At 63.5% G+C, this 26,989-nt stretch overlaps 1 protein-coding gene across 1 annotated transcript in view; it reads right to left on the bottom strand.

Moving 5' to 3' along the window:
* The window catches only part of CACNA1I (calcium voltage-gated channel subunit alpha1 I), a 115,287-nt gene that overhangs the window by 24,378 nt on the left and 63,920 nt on the right, over positions 1-26,989 (bottom strand). The window contains exons 6-21 of the mRNA XM_058308832.1: positions 26,570-26,729; positions 21,260-21,575; positions 19,438-19,530; positions 16,616-16,928; positions 13,901-14,322; positions 7,210-7,361; positions 6,124-6,309; positions 5,924-6,041; positions 4,477-4,632; positions 3,970-4,063; positions 3,217-3,419; positions 2,228-2,692; positions 1,863-1,963; positions 1,120-1,243; positions 903-971; positions 145-329 (exon numbers count right to left, since the gene is read on the bottom strand). Of these exons, the coding sequence (XP_058164815.1) occupies positions 145-329; positions 903-971; positions 1,120-1,243; positions 1,863-1,963; positions 2,228-2,692; positions 3,217-3,419; positions 3,970-4,063; positions 4,477-4,632; positions 5,924-6,041; positions 6,124-6,309; positions 7,210-7,361; positions 13,901-14,322; positions 16,616-16,928; positions 19,438-19,530; positions 21,260-21,575; positions 26,570-26,729 (3,157 nt within the window). The remainder of the gene's footprint in view (positions 1-144; positions 330-902; positions 972-1,119; positions 1,244-1,862; positions 1,964-2,227; positions 2,693-3,216; positions 3,420-3,969; positions 4,064-4,476; positions 4,633-5,923; positions 6,042-6,123; positions 6,310-7,209; positions 7,362-13,900; positions 14,323-16,615; positions 16,929-19,437; positions 19,531-21,259; positions 21,576-26,569; positions 26,730-26,989) is intronic.

Raw genomic sequence — 26,989 nt, 5'->3', positions numbered from 1 at the left:
CAGGGGCAGGCCCCCCGCCCTTCCCGCATCCTCCCCAGGATCCGCAGCCCCCCACCACGCTTAGCCCTGGCCAGTGGGCAGACGGGGTAGGTGAGGAGGGGGCAGCCCACGCAGACGCCCCCACCCGCAGGGCGGGGTCCTCACCGCAGGGGGCGCAGCGTGCGCAGGAGCCGCAGGACCCGGAGGACCCCCAAGATCTTGGCACCCCCGGCCGAGGCCACAGACACCACGATGTCGATGAGCGACACAAAGACGAGGAAGCCGTCCAGCACGTTCCAGCTGCTGCGCAGGTACGCCTGCTCGCCCAGGTATAGGCCCAGCGAGACCACCTGCGCGGCCGGGGCGGGGTCAGCCGGCGCCAAGGGCAAGGGCGGGGCGGAGGCAGGGCCAGGCGCCTGGGGGGGGGCAGGTGCAGGGGGCGGCGCCAGCGCGGTGTGGCAGCCGGCGGGATGGAGGTGGCGCAGGAAGGGGCAGGGGCAGGGTGGGGAGTCGGGTGGGGTTGGCGGCCACCCCGCTGAGGGCGGGTGATAGGCAGGGACAGGGTCAGCACCCCCTCCCTGAGCGGCTCCCCTAAACTCAGGGCCACCCGTTGGACTCTCTGGCATGAATTACCCTCTCACACCTCTGCCCCCAGGCCCTTCTGTCCCTTCCACCCATGCACCCAATTCAAGCCTCCTGGGCTGGAATCCTCCCAGCGCCCTGACCCCACTGCACTCTAAATGGTCCCTGCACTGGCCTTTCTGGCTGAGTTGTGGGATCCCCTCTGGGTGCGCCCAGGCGCTGGTGGGGAGGGGAGCACCTGGACCACGTGTGGAAGGGCTGCGGCTGGGCCGCAGGTGACCAACTGAGGAAGGGGAGGGGCCAGGCCGGGAGGGGGGACCCCCGATGAAGCCGGGAGCTACCTTCAGGGTCATCTCGCCCACGAAGATGGCGGTGAAGATGTAGTTGGACACGGTGAGGAAGATGCGTTCCTGGAAGAGGTGGGAGACGCTGTGGGCAACCAGAACCGCCCGGGGCCTGGGGGGCCCCTGTCCTGGCCTAGGAGGCTGCGGGGTCCCCCTCTCCAGAGGCCGTCCCCGGCCTCGCCCCTTGCCCTGCCCGAGGCCCACCGCCACTCACGGTGCTGCCCGCCTCGATCTGGGGCCGCTCCAGGGCGATGGTGATGCAGTTGAGGAAGATGAAGGCCAGGACGACGTAGTCGAAGAGCTTGTGGGCGATGATGGTCTGGCACAGCACCCGGAACCTGGCAGGGGCGGGCAGCGTCTGCCTGAGTGCCGGCCTGCCCCCACCTCGGCCAGGACTACGGCAGAGGGTCCAGGCCGGCCCGAGACCCTGGACCGCCTGGGGAAGCTGACCCCTCTCTTCTCCTCATGCCCACCTGGAGCTGCCTCCCCCGGCCGCACACCCACACAGCTCCTCCCAGGGTGGAGGGCACCCTCCTTGCCTTGGCACTCAAGACCTTCCAGACAGTGGCCCCAATCCCTGACCCTTGCCCCCCGGTGACGAGGACACCACCATGCCCTCCTCAGGCTGCCCCCTCCATCTGGGCCCACCGCCTTCTCCTCACATCTCCTGTTTCACGGGCTGGAATGCTGTCTGCCTCCTTCTCCAGGAAGCCTCCCGATGCCCCCCTCCAGATGGAAGCCGGGGTGGCCCAGGCTAGGCAGGAGATGCCCAGGAGAGCTCCAGCATGGACACCTGGACCCTCATTCTCCCCTGCAGGCCCCGTCACGGGGTCGGGGGTCCTCTGATGAATGGGAGACTCCCGCCGAGGGCCTTGCCTGGACCCTGGGGCAGCCTAGGTGGGCGCTGCTCTCTTCCCGCCAGGGGCGGCAACCCCACCCTACCCCGCCCCTGCCCACCTGTTCTGGGGGGAGAAGAGGTAGACGGACCAGTCCTCCCGGACCTCGCACCAGTCAGGTTTGTAGACGTCCATCATTTTGCGGACACGGAAGCAAAGGGTCTGCGAGGGGAGGACAGGCGGGAGGGTCGGCACGGCCCCGAGCTGCCCATCTCCGCTCAGCCCGGGCCATCCGGGGACCAGCTGCCAGCTGAACCCGCGCACCCGGGCCAGGTAGGGGCAGCGCTGCCTCCGCCCCTCCAGCCTCACCCACCCGATGCCCACCCCCTTCCAGCCCTCCCCGCCGAGGCCCCGCCCCTCCCTCCAGGGCCCACCTTCCCGCCGCCCCCGCCGTCACACCCCTGGCCCCGGGGCCCCCGGCCTCACGTAGTCCATCTCCTCCTCGTCCTCCCCGCGGGCGCGGCGGTCGTCCATCTTGGTGAAGACGTCCTCGGCGAGGCTGGGCATCCGGCCGTTGCAGTCCTCGTGCCCGGGCCCCGGGCCCGCCGCCCTCCTGGCCGCCCGGGGGTGGGCGCCCACGGCGGGCACCAGCTCAGCCAGGTCCACCGAGTCCCTGGTGTCGAGCGAGAGCGTCCGGCGGTGGTGGCGGTGGCGGTGGCCCGGGTGGGGGGCGTGGTGCGCGTGGTGGGAGTGCGGGGCGTGCGGGGGCGCAGCCCGCGGGGGCCCCTCATCCCGGGCGCCCTCGCAGGCCCGGGCACCCCGCTCGGCTGAGAGCAGGGACTCGTGCTCGGCCGACGGCGACTTGTGCTTGAGGCTGTTCCAGCTGGAGCGGCGGCTGGCCCAGGCCCCGCTGCGGCCCCACGGCCCGTAGTAGGAGCTCCGCGAGCTGGACTGGGGCGAGGCCCAGGCTCCGGTCAGCGCCGGCCCCCCTCGGGCCCCAAGAGGGCCAGCTGCCCCCAAACCCCAGGGCCCTCTCACCCCTCCCACCTCCCTTCCTTTCAGGTAGGTTCACCGTGTCAGAACCCTCTTCCCTTCTTAGAGGTGAGGACGGGTGCTAACTTGCCAGTGGGCACATAGCTTGGAAGTGCCAGAGGCCAGATTCAAGTTCAGGTCTCCCCGATCCCAAAGCCCCACTCTTTATCCTACACACCAGACGCAAACCCAGCTGTCTTCTCAGGGAACCCACTGGCACTATTCATTTCCCCATTCATTCGCTCCTTGTGGCCAGGTGCTGGGCAAGCGCTGAGCCCCCAGCAGCGCATCAGACGTGGTCCCTGCCTCGTGTGGACGTGGCAGCCCGGTGGCCTGAGTCTGGGCGTTGGAAGTTGAGGCTGGACGGTGGGCACCTCCCCAGGATCCCCCAACAGCCCTCCCCAGCAGGGAGCACCCATCCAGAGCATCCCACAGGGACTCACCAGGGAGCGCTGGTCATAGCTCATCCTCCCCAGGGACATGACACTACTCTTGCGGGACCCCAGGGCCACCAGCACGGGGTCCGGCTGCAGTGAGAGGCAGGGGCCAGGTGCCGCAGCCGCGGTGGGGCCCAGATGGCCACCCAGTGGGAGACTGGGGTCCAGGTGTCCATTGGGGGTCATGGGGATTGGGCAGAGCTTGGGATCTGGAGGGGTGAGTCAGAAACAGAGGGAGGGACAAGCGGGCAGACAAAAGGACAGAACAAGAGCCAAGGAAGCCATGGGACAAAGAAACAGAAACATGGGTGGTAAGGGAAGTGGAGAGCTTTTCAGGGGAGACCTCCTGCCGGGTGGAGCCCGTCGCATGGGCCCCCCTCCACGCGGGCTGCAGGGCTCTCGGCTTTAACGCCGGCTGAGGGACCCCTTGCCTCCGTGTCCAGGGCCGAGCGTCCCCCTGCGTGGGAACCTCACCCCAATGGCCGCAGGGCAGGGACTGACGGCCCAGGTTACCGGCGAGGACACAGAGCTGGGGCTGGGGGAGGCTTGTCCTGAGCTGCCCAGCGGTGCCAGCAGGACCAGGGTCCAGGCATCCCAGGGCCCCAAGGCTCTTCCCAGCAGGCTGCACTGGGTGCAGCGGGGAGGGGAGGGTGCAGGTACCCCTGGGCTCGAGGGGAAGGCAGATGCCGAGCCCTTGGCCCACCTGGATCTCTGGGGCAGGGTCCAGGTTCCCTGGGTGGCGAGGAGAGGTCGGCTTACCTGCACCGGCATCCAGGCCCTCCTGCAGCTTGTCAAATTCCTCCATGTTGGACGAGCTCTGGTCCTCGTCGGAGTAGGAGCGATTGGCGTCGCCCTGGGAGAATGTCCCTCACATTGGAACACGGGTCGCTTAGCCCTTCCCTGCCCCAGACTTTTCCACGGGTGTTTTCAGCCCCATTTTATAGATGGAAAAACTGAGGCTCAGAAAAGGGCAGTGAGAAGCTAATGGGACGGGGGCCACAAACCCACATGTGCCTGTCTGCAAGTACCCAAAGTCCCAGACAAGGGAGGAGGCAGGACCCAGAATCCCAGACCCTGGGGGCTCCAGAATCTCCGACATAGAGGGGCCTGGTCCCACCCCTGTGGGGAAGGAGCAGGGACCCCAGAGGCAGCCTCCGTTTCCACGCCGCCTGTGATGGGGAGCTCACTGAAGCCCCAGAAGCTGGCATCACAGTCCTCCCCCACCCAGGCCCCGTGGGGTGCCTCCTCCACCAGAGCGGGGCTCACCTCCGCCTGGAAGCCCTCCACCAGGATGGCCACCAGCAGGTTGAAGAGCACGTAGTTGCCAAAAGTCATGAGGGCGACGAAGTAGAGGGAGGCCCAGGGGGAGGTGGAGGCCATGCCGTTGTAGAGCACGACGTTCCAGTCCTCCTGGGTGAGGATCTGGGGGGGGACACCGGTCAGCCCTGCGGGCGGCCCCCTGCCCAAGCCCAGTGCAGCAGTTTGATATAATTGATGAACTCCAAAAAGAAATACTGGATTATGTCTGTAATCTGATCTGTACCTGGGCATGACTGAGTTATGATCAGGACGACTCACAGATAAAAGGCATGGATGGCAAAGAACAGAGTTGAGTGTTTCTGATGCTGGAGTTTGAGGCTGAAGCCTTAAGCTGGAGTCCCCGGAAGTAAGCTCACAGAGGAAAGAGAAGCCAGCCCCAGGAAGAGAGGAACCCTGAGCCCAGGAAGAAGCAAGCCCTGGGAAGAAAGGAACCCTGAACCCAGAGAAAAGCAAGACCCTGGAAGAGAGGAACCCAGGCCTAAACCCTGGCAGACGTCGGCAGCCATCTTGCTCCAAATAGACTTTGGTGAGGGAAGGAACTTATGCTTTATGACCTGGTATTTGCAAGCTCCTACCCTAAATAAATACCCTTTATAAAAACCGACCAACTTCTGGTATTTTGCACTCCTGTGGCTAATACACCCAGCCTCTGGACAGCCTCCATCTCCAGCGAGGGGCTGGGGCTGTCGGCCAGCCCACAGCCTAGTCCAAGGGCACACGTGCCTCTGCTTCCTCACGCCGTGTCCTGGCCACTGCCCAGGCACTCCCCCAGCTACCCCACGCTCAGAACACACTTGGGGGCTCCCATGGGGGCAGCCCCACTGTGGACCTCGCCAGGTGGCACGAGCCCCCCCGGCACACCCATGTGCCCACCTGGCCTGGCCCACTCCCCGCTGAGTCCCGTGCTCACACCTGTGCCCGCTCTACCCTGGCTGCGCCCACAGCCCCCTTCTCAGAGTCCAACCCCAGCATACTCTCTTGCCCGTGCCTCCCCGTGGGCACTAGCCCTCCCCCCAAGCTGGGAGCCACTAGCCCTCCCACCAAAGCTGGGAGCCCATGCCCCTTCCTCACCTCACTCCTTCTGCCTTAGAACCCCAGGCAAGGGCAGCCTGCGGCCAGGCCCTCTGCACGCCCATCCTCACAGAGCCTCACAGCGCCACCAGCCCGGTGCCACCCGCGAGGGGCCGGGCTCGGGGAAGAGTCAGCGTGTCCCCGCAGTCTCAGGACGCGGGGGGAGGGGTGGGCACCGCGCTCCCGGCAGCCACCCGGCTCCCAGGCCCCAGCCCTCTTCTCCAGATTCTCCAAGGCTGGTGGCACCCCGTGGCCCGCGGGCCCAGGGTGGGGGGGGGACGCCCCTGCCTCTGCCACACGGGGCCACGCGCCCACCGCTCACCTGGAACACGGTGACGATGGCCCACAGCAGGGAGTCAAAGTTCTTCCTGTCGGGGACCGTGTCTCCCGTGTCCGTGCGGAGGCTGAACTTGCAGCCGAAGATGTGCATCCCGAGGATACTGGGGGGAGACGGGGGCGGCTTGGGGGGGGCTCCCGCGGCCCCCAGCCCCCCGCCCCGGCGCCCGGGCTCGTCGGGCCCACCTGAAGATGAAGATGAAGAGCATGAGCAGCATGCAGAAGGTGGCCACGTTGTCCATGGTCTTCATGAGCACCACGAGCTGGCGCCGCAGCGCGGGCATGAAGCGCACCAGCTTGAGCACGCGCAGCAGCCGGAACGTGCGCAGCACCGACAGCCCGCCGTCCGCCTGCCCCACGATCTCCCAGATGCTGCGGGCCGGGGCCGGGGACGAGAGGGGCCGCGGGTCAGCGCGGCGGGCGCGGGCGGCCGTCACCACGCGCTCGCCCACGCGCCCGCGGAGAGGCCGCCGCCCCCGGGCCGCCCGGCAAGCGCGGCCTCCTCCTGGGCGCCGAGTCGGGAGGTCGCGGCACGTCACCGGCCTCTTTGGGAGAAGTGGCGGTTTTTGCGATGGTGAACGGACACCACAGGCCACAGAGAATTAGCGGTACCTGTGACTTTGTCCCCCACCAACAAAGGTGGACCTTCTCATGCCCTGCAACGGTGGCCGCAGGCGTTTCCCAGTATTATTTAGGCTCATGCCTGCTCTGGGATGACAGCCGTCCCACAGCCACTGCCAGGTCTTGCTACTGAATGCATTCATCAGGAGGCACATCTACGGCCATATCACACATTCCACTCTCTTGATAACTGTTCTGATGTCATCAGTCTCCTTTGCAACCTGAACATGCTTTATTTTGTGCATTTGAAACAGGAATTTTTAACAAGGGGTCTGTGAGCTTGAACTGGAACTCAAAATCGCATTATTGTGGGGACGTGTTGATGCAGGTGTGATAATTTTTCTAAAAAATACACAGTAAAGTGTGGACTTAGTAAGGGGTCTGTGGTTTTCACCTGACTGGTAAAGGGGTCTGTGCAACAAAAGAGGTTAAGAACCCCTGATTTAAAACATCATTCTAAGAAGGGGTCCAAGGGCTTCGCCAGATGGCCGGAGGGTCCGTGGCACAGAAAACGTTAAGAGCCACTGGACTCAACCCTCCCGGGTGAGCTGGGGTCAGCACATGAAATCCCCCGCTCACCCCCGCTGCCTCTGGGCCCTGGGCACGCTGGGTGGGTGGCGAGCAGGACAGGTGGGAGGTGGAGACGAGTACCTGATGATGACGATGATGCTGTCGAAGATGTTGTAGGGGTTGTGCAGGTAGTCGAAGAGCCCGAAGGCGGCCAGCTTCAGGATCATCTCCAGGGCAAACATGCTGGTGAAGACGACGTTGCAGATCTCCAGGACATTGGTCAGCTCCTCGGGCTGTGGGGGCGTTGGGGGTGGGGCAGAGGGCCAGGTCAGGCCAGAGGGCAGCTGGGGCTCCTGTCCAGACACCCCTCGGCTCCAGAGCCCCCGGGAGGCGGGCAGGCCTGGTTCTGCCACACCAGCCGGGGGTGCCCTCCCTGGACCTCTCGACTCTGCCCGCGGCGGCTCTGAGAGGTCTGCGGCGGATGGCGGGGGCCCCGCGGGACTGCCCTGCCGCACATTCGGAAATGACACTGGTGGTTTATACTTGTTTCCTCGTCAGGGGAGGTATTATGGTGCCCCTTTACAGATGGGGAAACTGAGGATCAGAGGCCAGCCTGCAGTCACAGGGCTGGACACAGAGCAAGACCAAAAGGCAGGCCAGGGGTCTCTGGAAGCTCCCTGCTCGCTGGGCACTTACCACGTGCCAGGAACTGGTCTGCACTTTACAGTCATCACGGCCACTAATCCCTCCCGGGAGCCCATTTGCGGGGGAGGACGGGAATTAGGAGAAAGCCAGTCCCTTGCCCCAGGTCGTGGCGCTAGTACTGGGGCGTCAGGATTGGAACCCAGGCCGCCCGCCCGGCGGCTCACCCTTCGCCATGACCAGTGCAGACCTCCCCAAGGAGCCCTTCCCCCTCCACCACCATCTCGGGCTAACGGGCCGGGGGGACCACCGTGCCCATGCAGGGAGGATGGGTACTGCACACCTGCTGTGTGCCAGACACCACCCTGCTCACAGAACACCTACAAGACGCCCTTAACCACGGGCCGCCCTGCCTGGTGGGGCTCAGGGCACCCACTTCTCAGAGGAGGACGTGAGGACCCAGAGAGGGGAGGGGACCTGCCGAGGTGCCCCAGCTGGTCCGAGGGGCTCGCGAGGCCCCGGCCCTCTCTCCCCATTCCGGGGACCTCTGGAACTGAAAGAGTGTTTGGTTTTGAATCATGGGGAAGGGAAAACATGAGAAAACAGGGGCTGGCAGAAATGAAATGACACGGAGCCACATGGCAAGGATGTGGCAGAACCAGGCACAGAGCCACGTGGGGCTCTCAGCTGCTCTCCCACCCCACCCAACCCCCACCTGAATTCATCCGTTCATTCACTCTTTCATTCACTCTTGCACACGCTCCACAGAGGGTGCTACCACGGTGGGCGCTGGCGAACAAGGCTGGCATCGGCCCCACCCTCAGGAAGCACAAGGCTCTGTGTCTAGGACCGACAAACCCAGCCAAGCACCCAGCCCGTGAGTGCTCAAAACAGGGCGCTTTGGGGGAACAGTCTTCATGGAGTCAGGAGCAGCTCCCTGGAGGAAGAGACATCTCAGCAGAGGCCTAAGAACTGAAGGGGGCAGTGGGATGATGGGGAGAAGAGGGCCCCCCAGAGCAAAGGCTGGGAGTGGGGAGAACTGAGAACCATGGTCACCCATCCATCAGCACCGCCAACCCCCAGGCCAGCCCCTTGACCAGGGAGCTCTGATTCCATTTAGGTTAAAAAGAGATGAGAAAAAAATAACCACCCAGGTCCCGCCGGATGCTGGGAAATCTAATAAAACTGCCAGCTCCTCTCAAGCCCAGATAAAAGAAGGCCCCACTGCTGGCGGTAATCACATTTGACTCACAAAATGGTCCTGACAGGGGCGTGGGAGCCCGGGAGGGGCCCCTCAGTGGCGTGTGCGGGGGCCAGGGCCCCAGCACCCCGGGCTGAGCCAGCGCCCAGATGCTGCTCAGAGGCCCCGACATCCCAGCCCGCCGAAACGAAGTCTGCAGAGATGACAAACGTGGCCGCTGACAGCCCGTGACGGCAGGTCATCGGCTCTGGGCCGCACACGCCGCGCACGCGCCTGCTATTGCCGCGCGGAGCCCGAGCCTCTCTCCCCGAAAGGTCGCCGTCGCCTCCCTCCGCCCTCGCAGCAGCTGTTTCTCTAGTCGAGCGCACACCTGTTCATCTCCTTCTAATGGACCATCCATCACTCCTGCGAGCGTTTTTCCGGGAGAGAGACGGGGCGGAGAGAGACAGCGAGCAGGAGAGAGACAGACACAAATATAGACACAGTGAGCGAGAGACCGAGGAGGAGGGGGGTGTGGGAGAGGAAGGCAGAGACCCAGAGATGGACCAAGAGACACTCGAAGGACAGACGGATTGAGACTCTGAGAGGGGGACAAGGGCAGGGCATGGAGAGACAGTCACAGAGACACAGCGAGGGAGGAAAACAGGCACCAAGAGTCGTGGGTGAGGACCAACGCAAAGACACCCTGCCAGAGGGAGCAGACAGACAGACAGAGAGCAGAGGCCTCTGGAGAGGGGAAAGGCCCACCTGATGACAGGTGCTGGAGGGCAGGGGCACCCAGGAGAAGCAGCGGTGGGAGGCTGGGGGCAGGTACGGAGGGCTGGGGCAGGACAGCGAGGCCGAGGGGACGTGGGAGGGGGCGGGCGGCACGCCCCTGCCCGTGCCACGGGCTCGGGCAGCACTGAGCCGGGGCCCCGGCCACCTCTGCGAGAGTAGAGCAGGGTCTCTAGGCTGATCCCCAGGAGCCTGCCCCTTCCTGGAGAGCACAGCGGGAGGCCAGGTGCCCCTGAGCTGTGACTGTCACCCTGGGGGAGGGAGCGTGGGCGTGCAGTCTGGGGCTCGTCAGGATTCGGGTGGCAGCCGGTGCCAGCGGTGCCAAGCACTTGCCATGCACAAGCTCATCTAAGCTTCAGACTACCCTTTTTTATTCTCCCCACTTTACAGACGTGGAACCTGAGGTGCAGAGAGAAGTGACGGCCCAGGGCCACGGTCAGTCCAGGGTGGAGTCACATCTCGAACCCAGGCCTCCCCGCTCTGGCCTCACTCCCCTTCACCCTACTTCTCTGACCTGAGGCTCCAAGTCAACACATCACGTCACCCGCCTGCTTACCAGCCTTCTGTGGTTCCCCGGTCCCTGGAGATAGAGCCTACCCCAAGACCCTTTGAGGATGGAGAGCCTTCCTGGCCTCTGACCTGCCCCAGTCCCTGTGCACATCCTCCCGAGGGCTCTGTTCCTGGCCCCTGCACCCACTCCTCTTCTCACTGATGAACTAGTCAGTTTTCAGAATCCATCTCCAATGCCACTGCCTCCAAGAAGCCTTCCCTGACTGCCACCTATGTTAGTGCCTTGCTCCCTGGGGTCCCACAGAGCTGGCACTAAGCCACCCCTGTCCCCCTATGCCAGGAGTCACCCCGGACCTGGGTCTGCAGGAGAATAAAGCTGCCTTGAGCCATCTCCTGGCTGGGGGGCCTTGAAGGCAGTCCCCTGGCAGCTGGGGCCATTGGCCGTGTCCCGGCACCGGGTACCCCTGCCCCGCTGTCCATTCAGCCTGACCCTCTGCTCTGGCTCTCCAGCTTTGTGAGCTGAGCCGGGGAAGAGTACCAAGGACAGTCGGAGGCCGCTGGGCCTCTTCGGGAGGCATCACAGTCCTGGAAACGCACGTGACAGAGGCAGAGAGAATCAGAGGGGACTGTTCCCAGGCCTCCCCTGCCTTGGGGCAGCCTTGTCCAAAGCTAACCTCAGCATCTCAGAGCCCAGCCCTGCCAGCCACTTCCCCTCCCTGAGCCTCGGTTTCCCCATCTGCCCAGTGGGGATAAGATGCCCACCCCACCCACCCCATAGGGCTGCTGTGAGGATGGCATGTGGAGGGGACCTGATGACAATGACCAGACGTGATGAGGCAGGACCCTGGCCTCCTGAGAGGCCCAGCTGGCCCCTGCCTTCCCGCAGGCTCCCAGGCCCCCACTCTGACCACCCCCCCACACCCAGGGAGTGCTCCACGAGCCCCACACAGCCCCTGCCTGGCTGACCTCCATCTCCTGCTGCCCTCCTTCCATGCCAGTCCCTGCAAGGAACAGCATTTGCTGCCACGGGGAACCTGGGCAAACCCGCTGATTGCCCAGTGACGCTCCCCCAGGCTTTGGGCGGCACGGGCACCCACAATTCCACCTCAGTGTGCGCCTTCCAGCACCCCATGACCAGAAAGGCGGAGTGAGCCGCTGGCCTGCCCTGCAGGTCACCTTCAGGGGCACAGGGAGGCCCCTGCCAGCCAGGGTGGATGCAGGGGGTCCCCGCGCCGTGCCTCCCCTGCAGGCTCTCGGCCCGGGGAAGGGGCTGCATGTGCGCGCACCGGGCAGCCACTCCGAAGGCCGGGCCGGCGCCGGCTCCTCCCTCCCCCTCTGCCTGCACCCCCAGGACGGCCCGGGGAGCCACCTCAGACAGGCCTGCTCAAAATAAACCCGGGGGCGGACCGCTTGCCGCTGAGCCCTGTCTGGGAGCCGAGGGAGTGAGGTAAAAATACCAGCAGGCCCGCGTGCAGGCCCCGCCGTGGCTGCTGCTCGCGAAAGGGCGTTCTCGAAACCCTCCCGCCCCCACCCTTTCTTGGGCAGATTAATTTTGTGAGGCTCCAGGCAGCAGCTGGTAAACTCGATCCAGGGTTGGGGCCAGGGTCAGCACAGGACGCCTTGGTAATCCCTAAGTCCCGAGCACCTACTACCCGGGCACCTGGGGCCAGGAGGGGCTGGTGTGCCCACGGACAGGGGCCCAGCGGCTGCCCAAGGCCACCCCATGGGGCCACAGCAGAACCAGGGCCTCCGCGTGGACAGTGGCCTCCCCAGTGTGCGTGAGAGCTAACACTGCTTCGAGGGGCTTCTGGGAACACGGGGGCACAGCGCTAGACCACTGGGTGCGCGGTAAAGGCGAGTCAACCCCATGAGGCCCAGCCGGGGAGGGCGAGAGGCGTGACCTCAGCATCACGCGGTGCCTGCGGCGCCACAGCGGAGGCTCCGGCAGATTCCAGGTCCCAGGGCTCGCTGGGCCCGGGCGTGGCAGGAACCCAAGGAGGCTGGAGCAGGGGAGAGGAGAGGCTGGACCCCGGAGTGGAGCAGCTGGCTGTGGGGTCACCCCCGAGGGAGGTGGGAGAGGAGGTGGGGGCGGCCAGCTGCTGGCAAACTGGCCTGGGAAACAGGGCCTGGTGGGTCGCGGACGCCAATTCCATCCCGCCATGGCCCTTTCAAGCTCCCAGCTGTTTACCAACCAGCCTGCAAAACTTCTGAGCGTTTAAAAATGGGCTCCCCCGAGCTGGTTCAGGCAGCCCCGGGGCAGGGACAGCGCCAGGCGCTGCTGGAGCTGGTGGACAGTCTTCCCGTGCCACCCCACTCAGAAACGCGTGCCAGCGCCCCAAGGGCAGCTGTGCCCTCCGGATCCTCTGTGCCCCCGCAGGCCAAGGCCAAGGCCAGAGGCTGCACCCAGGGCGAGGGCCTCAGGGCCACCTGTCTCCCCAACTTTCCCCTGCGGAGAGGCTACCACTCCCCCCTAGCGCTCCCCTGAGACCATTTTAATTAAGCTGGAACGGCTGGCAACCCAGCAGCTCCGAACAGTGTCGCGGCAGCCCCAGGGGCCGCATTTAAGTAAATTGAATGGAGCCTGCGCTTGGCACGCTAATGAAGAGGGAAAGGAGCGTGGCACCCGCAGGGCCAAGCGGGGTGGGTGCGGGGCCTCTGCGGAGAGAGCGCAGGATCGAAACCCCGCCAGGGGTCAGTCTTGCCCCAGAGAGATGTGGGTTCAAATCAGGCCCCTGAGTGGCTGTGGGACCTTCCCCTCCCAGGGCCTCAGGGTCACCAGCTGCCAAAGGGCTTGGGTGCAGCTTAAGGGAGGAAGCCCCGCCAGGGTCCGGGAGGCAGCATGGAGTCAGAAGACGGTGCTTCTCCACAGGCGCTGGGGCTGCTCCAGTCACCCAGGCTGTCCCCTTGGGTGTGACCTATGACCTGGGTCATCTGGGCTAAACCCGAACCCCTCCAGCCTGTCCTTCCCTTGTGTGCACCCCTTCCCATGCCCCCCTGGACCAGCCACCAAGGGCCACCCTTCTCAGAACTCCTCTCACCTTTCAACTCCGCAGCAGGACCACAATGGCCCAGGTGGCCTGGGGACAGCCTTGAACTCAGCCCACACCCCCCTGCACCCCTTGCACCCAGAGCTGAGGATAAAGAAGCCTCTAGGGTCGGCAAGAAAAAGGGGTACAGCCTCTAACGGCAACCTTGGGGCCACCCTCGCTGCCGGGGGGCTGTGGGTGTGTGGAGTCGTTGGGGAGGGTGCGTGTAAATGGGGGGTGAGGGTCGGGGACAGGTCGCCCCACCTGGAGAAGGTGTGTCATGGGCTGAGCACGAAGGACCTTGAACGCCAGGCGGAAAGATCTGGAATTTGCCACTAGGACAGCGGGAGCTATGGAAGTTTGGGGGCAGGGGAGAGCCCAGCCAGCCAGGCCCTCTGGAGAGGGCACACCAGTTGCCTGGGGAGGATGGACAGGAAGGCTCGCTCAGAGAGGGGAGGGATGGAAGTTAGATTTGGCAGGGACTGGCAGGGGGCGATGGGGCGAGGGTGCAATGTCCCGGCTGGGGAGGAAAAGGACGGGCTGTCCCTCTTCTCCGCCCCCCACGAGTCCAGTCTGGTCACAGCTGCACACATTCCCTCCCTCATTCACTCCACAGACACGCTGAGCGCCCCCTCCTCCGTGACCGTGGCCCGTGCCCGCCGGCCGCCGCCGCACTGGCCTGCTCGTGGTGCTCGATGCCCATGCTGACAGTGTTCACCAGGATGGCCAGCATGATGCCCCGGTTGAAGTACTTGCTGTCCACGATGCCCCGCAGCTTGGCCCGTGTCTCCCGCCACACGTCCCCGCACAGCCGGGCCGCCCCGGCCACACGCTCCTCCTCGTCCTCCTTCCCCAGCCCCGAGGACGCCCCATCCTCGCTGCTCCGGGCCCCGTCCCTGTCGGCCTCGTCCTCGCCACCGGCCGAGCCGCCGGAGCCGGAGCCCTCCTGGCCCGAGTCGCTGCCGCCCAGGCCCGAGGGCTGCCGGGCCGCCTCCAGCCGGCAGCGGGGGCAGGCGGAGGGCTCGGGGGCCAGCATGGCGGAGATGGGCTGCACCAGCGTGTGGGGTGTGGCGTCCAGCGGGCTGTGTCGTGGGCAGAGCTCTGCAAAGCAAGCAGAAGACCAGGTCAGTGCCCGCCACACTGGGACCCCACCGCGGGCCACGCTCAAGGGTCGCAGAGAGGCAGCCTGTGCACCCGCCCATGCCAGGCCGGCCGGAAACTCTGGGACCCAGCCCCTGGCACCCAGCCCTGCATGGGTTTTGGACTCCCCGGGGCCCACAGGCTTGGCCTGGAGCCAGCCCCCAGCCCGGAGGCAGAGGCCTGCGAGTGCTGGGTAAGGAGCTTCCCATCTCCAGGCTTTGCCCACCTCGAGGGCTGATGGGAGGGAGAACCCGATTCGCTCTTACACGTCACAGGTCTAGAACAGCGCCTGGTGCACGCGCAGCTGCTAACTGCCGTTGCTCCATCGCTAACTGGCTGTGGCCTTGGCGGGGGGCCGGTCACCGTGCAGGCCCTCGGGCACTCAGCCCCTCCCCCCAGGGCTGCTTGCTGCGGGATCTGGGGGAGCTGAAGGGAGGATGTCCCTGGTAGGGTGCCAGCGTGGCCTCAGCAGTCCTCACTTCTCCCGCCAGTGGGGGGAGGGGGGGGCTCTTGTTTCCCAGGGAAGGGCAGAGGCGAGCCCTCCCTCTAGAAGCCCCCACGACCTCCCTCCTGGGGGCCAGAGAGGAAGGGCCCGGTGGGAGCGCATCCCCTTCGCCGCCCCCAGGGGCAGTCTGAGGAGCCTGAGTCTATGGTCTGTGAACCATTTCAAAGAGGTGGAGGAGAGGGTCCTCGCCAGGTGTTGGGATCGCAGCTGGTTTTCTCTCTTTATATTTTTCTAGACTATCCACGTTTTGCTTGTGGAAGCAGGAAAGGCAGACATGGCATTACAGAGAGAGGAACAAAGCACGTACCGCCTTCCGTTCATGTCCCCGCGTTCTCTCCAGACGCTTCCCAACCCCCAGCCTCTGACTCACTCGCTCCCTGCAGCTGGTGGGAGGGTGAGGGGGGGCAGGAGTCTGGGGGTTTGGCCTCACCCCAGCCCTGGAGGGCCGGTGGAAGCTTCCCCTCCCTGAGCCCCACTTCCCACCTGTGCACGGCGCAGCGCCCTGACACTTGTTTCCGGGGGAGAGGAGGAGGTCCAGGGGGTGGAGCAGGACCCTCCTCGAAAGCCCACCCAGGGACTGCCCCCCATGAGTTCCCGGGAGAAGCTGGTGGGCGCAGCAGGAAGCCCCACCCCACGTCATCTAGGAACGCTGGGTGCCAGTCCTGCCCGGGCCCCACCCGCTTCCAAGGGCTGGGCCAGCCCACAGGCCACCTGGAGGCTCCTCCAAGACCACGCCGGGATGGCTGGCGCCCAGGAGAGGTAGGCGGCAGCTCCGTGGACGAGGACGGAGAGTCCTGCTGCCTCCCCAGAGCGGGTGGCTGGAAGGGAAGGGCTGTCCAGAGGCCAGCAGTGGCTAACGACACCCACGCAGCACCCGCACGCTGGCCGGGCCCGGGGGGAGACCGAGGCCCGCAGAGGGGCCACGGCTGTCCCAGGCCGCCGAGCGAACAGGCGGACCATGTGCTGCGGACCACCGCCCAGGGCCTGGTGCCAGCCAGGAAGAAGCATGTGGGGGGAGCCTGGCCCAGCCTCTGGGTGCCTCCCAAGGCGGGGGCTCCTTGCCACTGGACGTGCCCCGCACAAAGCCCCGTGGAGCCCACTCTCCAGGTCATTGCCTTTTGCCGCAGACACACCAGGCAGCCTTCAGGGACCCCATCAGCTCTCGGGACCTTAGTGTCCTAGCTCAGAGCCAGGGGTGACGTGACTCCCCCTGCTTCCCTCAGGACTGCTGTCTCGAACAGATGAGGACACCAACGGGACAGCCCTTGCCAGGACCACCATGGACAGCGAGCGGAGCAGGGGCCGCAAGGCAGGAGCAGACCGCGCGGCTCATCACGTCCCCCGCTCCAGCCCACACGCCCCTACCCAGGCCCTCCAGCGAGCTGAGCGCGGGGAGGGGCGCAGCGGCTGCGGCAGAGCGTTTCAGAGCTTTAGACTGAGGGTGTCTCAACTTGGGGGCAGAGCGCCCTCCACGTGCACCCACGAGGACCCGGAAGGGAAGGCCTCCAGGGCCAGGGTGGCGCGTGCGTCCCACGCATGCCCAGAGCCAGCCCAGGGCCAGGCGCAGTCAGGGAGAGGGAAAGCAAAGGGAAGGAGCGTGGCCTGGAGCCAATGGGGGGCTGTGAGTGGCACTCTGGACCTGCTGGCTTGTCCCTGGGGCTGGGGAGATGTGGCGTTGGCCAAGGAGCCCCCCCAGGTTAAGGCCCCCGAAGCCCACCTAGGGCGGAGGACGGGGGCAGGGCCACTTACCGCAGTGCTGGGGCTCCTTGTCGTGGGGCCCGGGCTTGGCAGGGGCAGGCGCCCCGGGGGCCAGGGCCTGGCGCCGGATCTGCAGGACCTGGTAGAGGCCCAGGGCGCGGCGCTTGGCCTTGCGCAGGATGTGGCAGACATACTGGAAGATCTCCTCGTAGCAGTCGCCGGGCTCGGCGTAGCTGGCCACCGTGCTGGACGACAGGTAGCGCTGCCGCTGCTCCAGCATCAGCCGGTGCTCCCGCTGCTTGGTCTCCGAGAACTGGGTCGCTATGACAACGAGGCACAGGTTGATCATGAAGAAGGAGCCCACCTGTGACCAACGGAGGAGAGGACAGGGATGGGGGGGTTGTGGAAGGTGGGAGGGGCGGAGACGGGGAGGGGGAGGCAGGGGGAGACAGGGAAACAGAGGCAGTGATGAAGAGGGGGGAGGGGCAGAGCCAGCGCCACAGAAGGACGAAGCAGGAGGCAGAGACAGTGACAAGGAGAGACACCGAGAGAGAGTGAGACAGGCTCAGAGAGGACAGGAACGAGCGAGTGGAGGCACAGAGGGACGGGCATGCACAGGCGGGGAGAGAGCAGGGGAGAGGGGAGGACGGAGGGCCCAGAGAGACAGATAGGGACAGGAAAAGATGGCTGAGGCCCTGCTCCGGGAAAGGCGAGACCCGGGCCGGCAGTGCCCAGGCAGCTCCTTGGCCCAGGCCCAGCCCAGCTGAGGCCCCCCATTCCCCCCAGCCCTGGCCACGACTGCCACCCTGCCCAGGACTTCAGCGCCGAGGCCGGGAGGGAGGCCATGGCCCCCTCGGGCTGCCCAGGCTACCTCGGCCCTACTTCTCTCTGGCCTGGGCCTCAGGCCTCAGGACAAGGAGGAGAAGCGGCCCTTGGAAAAGCTTTATTTGAGTGGTTTCCTCTGTGCCTGGACGGGGTGGGGGAGAGGCCACCTCGTGTCGTGCCGGTGGCCAGGCTCCAGGGAACACACTCTCCTCCCCGCACTGCCGGGGGCCACCAGGGCGGGACCCTCCTTTCCAGAGCGCAGGCTCCTCCACAGGCTTGTGCCACCTGAGAGCCAGAAGCGCCTGCCTTTCGCTCCTCTTCCAGGCCGCCTGCCGGGAGATCCCCAAGGCTCCTCTCCCCGGGGCAGGGGGTTACCAGTGGGGCTGCCCAGAGGACTCAGGGGCTACTTAGCAAGAATTTCCAGGAGGCCTGCCATGCACCAGGCTGGGTGAGGGGGCACGTGGCAGGGCTTGAGCCTGCCCCCTGGGAGCTCACGCTGCCAGGCTTCCGCCCCAGCCCTGCCTCTGCAGCTGCTGCCCCAGGGTGAGCCGGGCAGGCCCCTCTCCTCCCTGGGCCTCCATTTCCCCATCTGTGAAATGGAAGGCTGGAGCTTAGGGACTTCTCCAATCCAAAGGAGCACTGGGCTTGGAGTCAGGGCCCTGGGCTTCAGGACCACGGTCTCCTCACAGCAGGGTGGCCCAGGCCAGGCACCTCATCTTTCTGGGGCTCAGGATCCTTGCCCGAGAGCCTGCCTGGCAGGGTGGTGAGGGTGACACGAGCACATGCCCGTCCAGGTGCTGCTCTCCAGACCCTTCCCAGTTCCAGGAAAAACTCAGTGCCCTTTGCCTACTGCTGGCACCCTTTCCCCCACGCCAGGGCCATCGGGGACCACAAGAGTGGCAGCCGCAGCGGCGAGGCACGTTTCTTGAGCACGCTTGGTATGCCAGGGGCAGTACAGGTTTGGGCTCTGTCTCCCGCTCCCCAGAGCCCGGGAGCTGTCTGCTGTCAGCCACCCTCCCCTCGAGACCGGGCGCCAAGCCCTCGAGGGCTGGGGTCTGGCCTGACGCCTGCTCTGTTCCCAGCACTCGCTTCAGGGCCCAGTGATGAGTGGGGGCCTCCCTGGAATAAAGGGGTGAATGAATGGGGGTGCCGAACAAAACCGGGGCCCCTCTCCTTTTATCTGGAGTTTTCCTGGGTCCAAGGCCCCACCTCCCCAGGAAAGCACTGGAGCTAAGCCAACAACTAGCGCCTCGGGTCACCTGTCATCCATGATCCCCCCCAGCCAAGGTCCTGCCAGCCCAGGATGGGGCGCGGGCCAAAGGGCCAAGCCTGTCCTCTTCCACCACGCGGAAGCCAGAGAGCCCAGCTCTGCAGCAGTAGGAGTCAGGGACTCTCCAGGGTGTGAATGACCTTGACATTTGGGGGCTGGTGCTGCAGCTGAAGCTGCACTCAGGCATGACAAGGTGGAATTGCCTCACACTAGAAGACAGCGCAGGAGTGGGCGGGAGGGGCTGGCAGGGAAGGGCCTGCGTCTGGGGCCCCAGGCCACCCCCACAGGGAAGAGCTGCCTGTGAGGTGGGGGTACCACCCCCCACGAGAATTTCAGGGGGCTCCACCCCTCACAACCAGAGCCAACCTCTTCTCTCCTAAGCCTGTTTTAAAAGCAGGCCTTGGGCTCCAGTTTCAGAGCATCTTGGGGATACGCTGGGCCCTCTGCTCTCCCCGAGCCCCACTCAGCTCACAGAAAGAGCGTGCGCTAGGAGAGGCAGAGAAACAGGGACCCGGACGCCCGGAAATGAAAGATGAAGGCAATCGGAGGTGATGGACGCTGCCGGAACCCGCCCCGGATGAGCGCCTTCAATCAACCAGGGGGCGGCTCCATCTTAAAAGTATCCCCTCCTGCTCCCCCCACCTAGCTCTCCCTCCCGACTCGGAAGGGCACCCCAGCGACTCCCAAAGACGGTCTCTTGTCCCTATTCATGGGGCCCGAGACCGGCCCGATCGGGTCCTTGAGCTCGGCGGGAGAGCGCAGCTTCCCTGACACTTACTATGATGAGCAGGATGAAGTAGATGAAGTTGTAGAAGGAGTGCGCGTCCATCACGTAGTACATGATCTCCACCCAGCCTTCCAGCGTGATCACCTGCCAGGGGCGGCGAAGGACAGACAGCTGGAGGTGCGGGCCTCGGGGAGGCAGGCGGGGACGGGGGGCGCCCGGAGGCCTTCGGGGGGGCGGGAGACTGAGCACACTCCGCCTCGCACACCCCCACAGGACGGGCCCCCGTCATGCAGAAGAGGAGGAGCACCGGGAGGGAGGCAGGACTTACCTCAGGTCCATCTTCCTCCAGCCGCCCCCCCCCGCCCGGGTCAAGACCCCCATGCCGAAAGGGGAGGGCCGGAGGCAGGGGGCTTGGGCTCCAGCTCCAGCTGACCCCTGGGCCACCCCCCTCCCAGAGCCTCACCTTCCTCCTCTCCACTAAATGGGGGTGTGGGACCCCCTGGCAGGGCTGGGGCGCAGTGGGGCTGGGATGAGGCTGGTGAGCCTGTGCCTCACACACATTCCCTGAGGGGCTGATGTGCAGCCTCGGGAAAGACCACCGGAAGAGGTCCTCCCCAGCACTGCCCGAAGCCCCCGCAGGCTGCAGCTTTGCTTGTTTCGGGCAGATGCACGGAGCAGGTGTCTCCCTGCTGGAGATGTGCCCAGGGCAGCCCACCATCCTCCAGGGCCCGGCGGACCTCCAGGCGCAGCTACTAGGCTGTGACCACATCACTCCTGGCAGCTCTGAATTCAGGATCCTGCCACTCCCCAGAGCAGCCCTCATGCTGCCTGCCACCCATCTACTTCTGCCCTAGTCTACCAGGAACATTCTAGAAGGAGCAGAACGTTTCCTGAGCGCTCACTGTGCACTGGGCACTGGGCACCAGCTGATGGCTTGGTCACATCATCCGATTTAAATCTCCTTGGGCACCCAAGGTTGGGGGGTGAGGACTTATCATTCCTATTTTAGAGATGGGGAAACTGAGGCCCAGAGAGATCAAGCAATATATCCAAGGCACTACTTCCCTAAACATACTCATCACTGTCCTCTACAGAATGAATGTCCTGATATCAGGGTAACAGGGCCACGGAAAGGAATGGAAAAGGAGGAGAGGAGAGAGGGGAGGAGGGCAGAAGAGGGGAGGGCAGGGCAGGGCAGGGGAAGGCACACAGAAAACTGCTTTGCAGAAGGAAAGTTCATGGTGCTCTGCGGATGTATGTCTGGGTACACTCAGTCAAGGTAAAATGTACTTCTTACTGTTTTGCTCTCAAAAAAAAAAAAAATGGCCAAGAGACACGGCCCTCTGCTCTAGGCAAACTGAGCTCCTGGGTGCTCCCTGAGCACTCTCCTGCCCCCGGGCCTTCCCGCAGCTGCCCCCTCCACCAGGAATGCCCTTCCTCCCCCGGCCCCCATCAGGGGCCCTGCCTCGCGCTCGGCAGCCCCTCCCAGCAGGGCTCTGTTTCCATCTGCAGTCTCAGCGGGCAGACCTCCCCCTTGCGCCCACCTGCCCCAGGCAACACAAGGTTCCACGGAGAGCACAGGGTCTGGGGCCACCCACACGTGGGATGAAATCCTGACTCTGCCATTGGATAGTCACACGACCCTTGGCCAAGTAGCTGGCTTCCTTTCTTTGAGCCTCAGTTTCCCTGTCTGTACTGTGGGTGTGATAAAGCCTACTGTGCCAGGACAGTGGGCAGATTTAAATGAGATGGGAGGAGGGCAAACGCACCCAGCCCTGCCAGCACACAAGGCACCCACGTCCTGCCCGCCAGGTGGAGTTATCCTCTCCACGTCTCCCGCCCCCAATGGGCCATGCCCAGGGAGAAGGCACACCTGAAAGATGACGATCCAGGCATAGCCGATGTTGTCGAAGTTGATGGCGCCCTTGTGGGGGTTGGCGCTGCCCGTGCGGCACACGTTGTAGTAGCGGTTCCAGTTGATGCAAAGGCCGCTGGCGTTGAGGTCCTGGTGCCCACCCCCGAAGTCGTAGACGTCATCCTTGGACAGGCAGCACTCGCGGCCCTGCTCCTTGAGCGGGGGGATCTCGTGGCAGCCCATGATGCCATTGTCCCCTGACAGGGAGCAGATGAAGGGCATCTCGTCATCCTCCTCCGGCTGGTAGTAGGGGGGTAGGGCCACGTCCCCTTGTCTGTCCCCAGGACGGGGTGGGTAAAGAGGAGAAGGGGAGGGGTCAGTGGCAGAAGGATCAGGAAGAGCAGAGGCCACATGGCGTGGCAAGACTGGCCCGACAGGCCCCAGGCCTCTGGAGCTTTGCACATGCTCTTCCCCTGGCAGGGACACCTTTCCCAACTCTGCCCATGGTCACGAAAATTCCTACTGGCTCATCATGGCCTGGTTCCCGGGCCCCCTCCAGGGGAGCCTCCCCTGGTCCTCAGGCAGGACTGCTCCTGGGGTGCAGCCCCCCTTGGAGGCTCTTTGGTCACATCCCCAGGCCCTGCACACGTTCGTCAGCACAGAGGAGGTGCTCAACAAGCAAACGCTCCAGCAGCTGAGGCTCAGACCCCCTGCCTGCACCCCCTCTTCTCAGCTGTGTGACCTCGGGCTGCACAGGTCCCCACTCTGGAGCTCTATTTCCCCATCTGTAAGACAGAAATGACAATCTCTGCCCTGTCCACAGTGCAGGGTTAATCTATAAACAACTGCAACCACTATCAAAATCCCAACGTGATTTTTGCCTGTGAAGTCAGGTCAGATGGTTCTACTATTTGTATTGGAAGAAAATAGCCAAGTGACTTTTTAAAAGAAGGAAGACAAGTAGACACCAGCCCTACAAGAGACCAAAATACTAGATAATTATGATTATTAATTAATACAGTGTGGTACTGTGACAGGAACAAAAGATTAGTGGCATACCATTGCACAGGGACAAACCCATGTACAAAGAGTCACTGAGTACATTATGAAGACGCCTTTTCAGATGTGTAGAGAAAGAAGTAATCAATAAATAGCACTGGAAAAACTGCTGTATTGCCATCCATTTGGAAACCAATTAAGTTAGATCCCTACCTCACACCACATACAAAAATAAACATCTTAACCAGTTGGTACCCCAAAACAGAAGTAAATTATCTCATTATTAATTTTTATGTTGATTACACATCAAAATAATATAATAATAATATAACTTAGCAATATTATTATAACATAATATAATAATAAAATAATAGATAGGTAGGGTTAAGTAAAATATATTCTGAAATTTAAGTTAAACTTCTGGTGAATTAAAGAACATAAATGCAACAAACAGCCACAAAACTATTACAAGAAAATATTACACGTAATATTTTTGTTAATTTGGGGTAGATAAAGTCTTCTTGGATAAGGCACAAAACATAAATTCTATAAAGGAGACTATCGACAGGATTGACCACATACAAGCAAACACTCCCGGCACACACCCACCTCAGGGCCTTTGCACTGGCCACTCCCTGTGCCTAGAACTCTCTTCCCGCAGAGCCGGCACAGCGTGCTTCCTCGCCCGCTTCGAGTCGTACTCGATGAATGCCACCTTCTCAGCGAGGCCTGCCCAGACCACCCCATGTCAAACTGCAACCTCCCTGCCCCGACTCCCCGGCCTCCGCATCCTGTTTTCTCGATGGCACTGGTATTCTCTAACATACTCTAGTTTACTTATCAGCTTTCCCTTCCTTCTCCGCTGCTATTACAAGGCAGGGGCCACGTGCCTGCCGTGTCCGCCTCTGTGCCCGGCACCAAGCATCGGGTCTTGACACAGAGCAGCACTTGATAGATATTTGTTAAATGAACAAATGAAGCAACCGACCGGTCTCCAGTGTTCCCGGTTTTGATCCAGCATCAGAGTCATGGGGCTCTGAGCTCTCCAGCAGCCCCCGCTCCTCCACCCCTCAGCCTCGCAAGGCCCCTAAATCGGCCAGCACGAGCCAGGCAGAAGTTTTTAGAATCGACCACTCCTGAAAGCCCCCAAGCAGGGCTCTGAAAATCACACAGCGCTGAGGGTCTCCGCCCGCCCTGGGGTCCCCGCATGCAGGGCAGGAGAGGGAACGGGCAGCTGGGCCCTGAGCTCCACACCCCTGCCCGCCACCCCTGCTCCTCGCAGCCTGCACCCCGCCGACCCCTCCCCATTAGCCCAGAGTAAGAGCAGCACATGGAGCCGAAGCACCTGAGCCCTGTCCGAGTCCAGCCTGAGCTCAGCTGAGCGCTAGTAGCTTCCCGGGGCAGTCCTGCTCCCGAGGGGCCCACCTCCCGCCCCTCTGCAGCCCAGACTCTGCTGCCTCTCAGCTCCCACTCGCAGGTGCTCCCTCGTCTGGAGCACAACTGCCTGGGTTCAAATCCCGGTTCTGCAACTTACAGCTGTGTGGCCTGGAGGAAAAGATAGCACCTCTCTGAGCCAAATGTAAAACTAGGATAACTCTCCCCCTCACAGGGAGCTATGGGGGCAACCGAGTCCAACCTGCTGAGAGCAGCGCCCAGCACGAGGTTAGCACCCGTAAACACTGGCGGTCTGAATATCATCACTCCAGGATGGCCTTCTGGGGCGGCCTCCCTCCTCAGTCAATGAGTGTGTCAAGTGCTGAGAAGCCCTGAGCCCCGCAGCGGGATGGATGGTGGCTTATGTGTCCCTCCAGGGAACGTCACGGGCCAGTGGAGGCACCCAACACCACCATGCTGCCATGTCAAAGTCAACAGCCCATGCTAATCTAGTGCTCTTGGGCCAGGCACCATTCTAACACGGCTTACCCTCACGACAGCCCTGTCGAGGCACAGAGAGTTTTGGCCACTTGCTCGCCAGGCCACACAGCTAATAGGTGGCCGAGGCAGAAGGCCGGGCACGATGTCCCTCAGCCCACAGCACACTGCAGCAGTGGGTGAGCCTCCCTCTGCCTGCCCGGGGATCTCTTTCTTGTCCTTTGAGGCTCAGCTCAGGGTCACCTCCTCCAGGAAGCCCTCTCCTCTCCTGCCCAGCTCCTGGGGGCTCCAGCCCGGGGCAATCTGAGCCAGCTCCCCTGGTGGGACACAGGATCCCCAAAGGGAGTGGGGCCAAGATGGAGGGCCTGGCTGCGTGGCCCTGGGCCAGTGCCTTCCCTCACCAGTCCTCAACCCCTTGGCCCCCAGAAGGGCCCCTCCTGCTCTCTGCCCACCAAGGCAGGGCCCAGCTTGCCCTCCACCCAGTCCTGAGTGCCCCTGTCCCCTCCACCCCCGCATGCCCAGAAGGGTTTGGCATGGGGCGGCTGAACCACACAGGCTGGCTCTTCAGCCCTCAGGGGCACCTTCCGCTAGCGGCTCTTGCTGTTCTACATTTATTTACACTTGTTATTCTCCTTCCTGGGGGGGGAGGGCTTCCTGGCTCAAGCCTTCTGTAGCCTTGGGCCCCCATGCCCCGGATCTCAGTTGAGCCCGGGCTGGAGGCTTCTGACAAGCTGGGGCACGGTGCCAGGAAGAGCCGCCCAGGAGCCAGAATGCAAAATCAGAAGCTCTCGAGGCCCAGGAGGAAGAAGCGCCGTCCTAGTTCCCAGCCCATGGTTCCTCCTGCGTCATTCACTCAAAGAGGAAGGTGGGAGCCCCGGGACCTGGCCGAGAGCAGACAACCAGGTGCCCCTGCTCCTGGGGAGAGTGGACATCCTCGTGGCCCCCCAAACCAAGGAAATAAACCAGTCTAGAGACCCCTGAGAGGCAAGTAAGTAAACTAACAAGCAAGACAATCACAGACAGAGAGAAGAAGAAAATCAAGCACGAGAACACAAGAGCGTCGCAGGGGCTGGGGATGGGCCGGCCTGCAGGAGGGGTGACGCCTGGGCTGAGGCCAGGAAGGATCCAGGGACAAGCCTGGTGGGAGCGCCCCTGACTGCTCGCCTGCTCTCCGAGGCCTGGGTGGGAGAAGCAGCCGCCTCCTCTCTGGTCACCCCAGGCCCTGCCTCTGCCAAGGCATACAGCGTCAACCCCACACCCACAGCCACGCACGACCCTTATCCACAGGGCGCCCCTTCTCGGCTCCGCAGGGGCCCTCCCTCCCCGCACGATGGCAGGTGAGCCGGTGCCCTGGCCATCCCCGCCCTGCTCCGATGCGCTCTCGGCTGCCTCCTCGCCCGGCTGGCGGGTCCCGCTGCCGAGGACAAAGCTCGGCCGGCCCCGCGTGGCGTCCACGGCGGCCAGCTCCCAGCCTGGGGCTGCCTGGGGGCTCTCCGAGGTGCCCGGGCCCCCAGCCCTTGCTTGTCCAGTGCAAGAACGAAGGACAACGCTTTTCTCTTCATCTCCCCAGGGCCTGGCCCCTCGAGGAGCACGTTAATGTGCGTTCAAAGGAAAGCACACGGGGTCAGGGAGTTATTGGTGAACGGGCACAGAGTTGCCAAGTGGAGTGATGAGAAAGTTTGGTAACGCTGGTGGTGATGGCCTCACAACTTGGTGAATGTCACTGGCACCCCTGAATCTTATACTCGAAAGTGGTTAAAATGGGGAGCCTTATGTGGCGTATATGTTAGCACAGTAAAAAAAATGTTAGTATATTTATGCAAAAACATACATAGATGTAGGTACATTCAACGACCCTTCCAAGGAAGCAGGGACCCCATCCTGTCACTTGTTTCAGCCACCTCAGCCCGCTGCTCTGAGAGCCAAGGCTGGGTCGATGTTTAACCAGCTTTGGGCAATCAGCTCTCTAAGGGGCGTCCCCCCCCTGCTTCTGAGCCGCCTGGAACTGACCTTTCCTGGATGACTCAGTCACCAACAGGAGCATCTGTGCCAAAGGAGAGAGCCAAGCTGCATCGGCTTTTGAGGTTTTCCGTCTCCTCTCTCCCTGTTGGGAGCCCTTCTGCCGGGGTGTTACTTCCCTTTCCCTCCCACCCACCTCCTTCAAGTTTGCTGCTCCCCCTCTGCTGGCCCCGGTTCCGGTTACCAAGGAAGTCAAAGCTGTGTATTCAGTAAGAGTCGCCGGGAGCTCAATCCGCCTCCAAGGGCCTCTCTGAGCCTGGGACTCTGTGACTGCTCGCCGTAGGGACCACCCATTGGAGACCAACTCACCTGGCCCTCCCTTGCCCTCTCTGGCCCATCAGGAATGACAGTGTGGGCCAGGTGTTCCGCGGAGGCCGCAAGAACCCAGAGGTCTGTGACTCCGGCACCCCAGGCACGTGCGGCGGGGACAGCACTCACATGGTGAAGTTCTCCTCGAGGAAGCAGCGGTTGCGCAGCAGACCCGCCCAGAGCTGCACGCCAATGATGCCGAAGATGAAGAAGACGAAGAAGCAGAGCAGGAGGACGTTCCCCAGCATGGGCAGCGTGTCCAGGAGCAGGTTCACCAGGATCCGCATACCTGGGAGGGGCAAGGGTGGCGGGATTGTCACCGGGGAGCAGCGGTCCCAGGGAGGAGAGAGGGGAGAACAGCGCAGGGTGGGCACAGCAGGCGCTCAGTGAATGGACGTGTCCTGAACGGCAGTCAGTGGTCCTTCTGGCCGTGCCAGAGCCCGCCAGAACCAGCCTGACGCACCACCCCCACTGCATGATGGAACTAGGGGACCCCCGGACCCACACCCCTTTCAGAAGAGCCAGGAGCCAGCCCAGGGACTCAGACCT

The sequence above is a fragment of the Dasypus novemcinctus genome, chromosome 12, assembly GCF_030445035.2.
Source record: "Dasypus novemcinctus isolate mDasNov1 chromosome 12, mDasNov1.1.hap2, whole genome shotgun sequence".
NCBI lineage: Eukaryota > Metazoa > Chordata > Mammalia > Cingulata > Dasypodidae > Dasypus > Dasypus novemcinctus.
The sequence above is the reverse complement of the archived record's forward strand: the minus strand, read 5'-3'. Positions and strand labels throughout refer to the sequence as shown.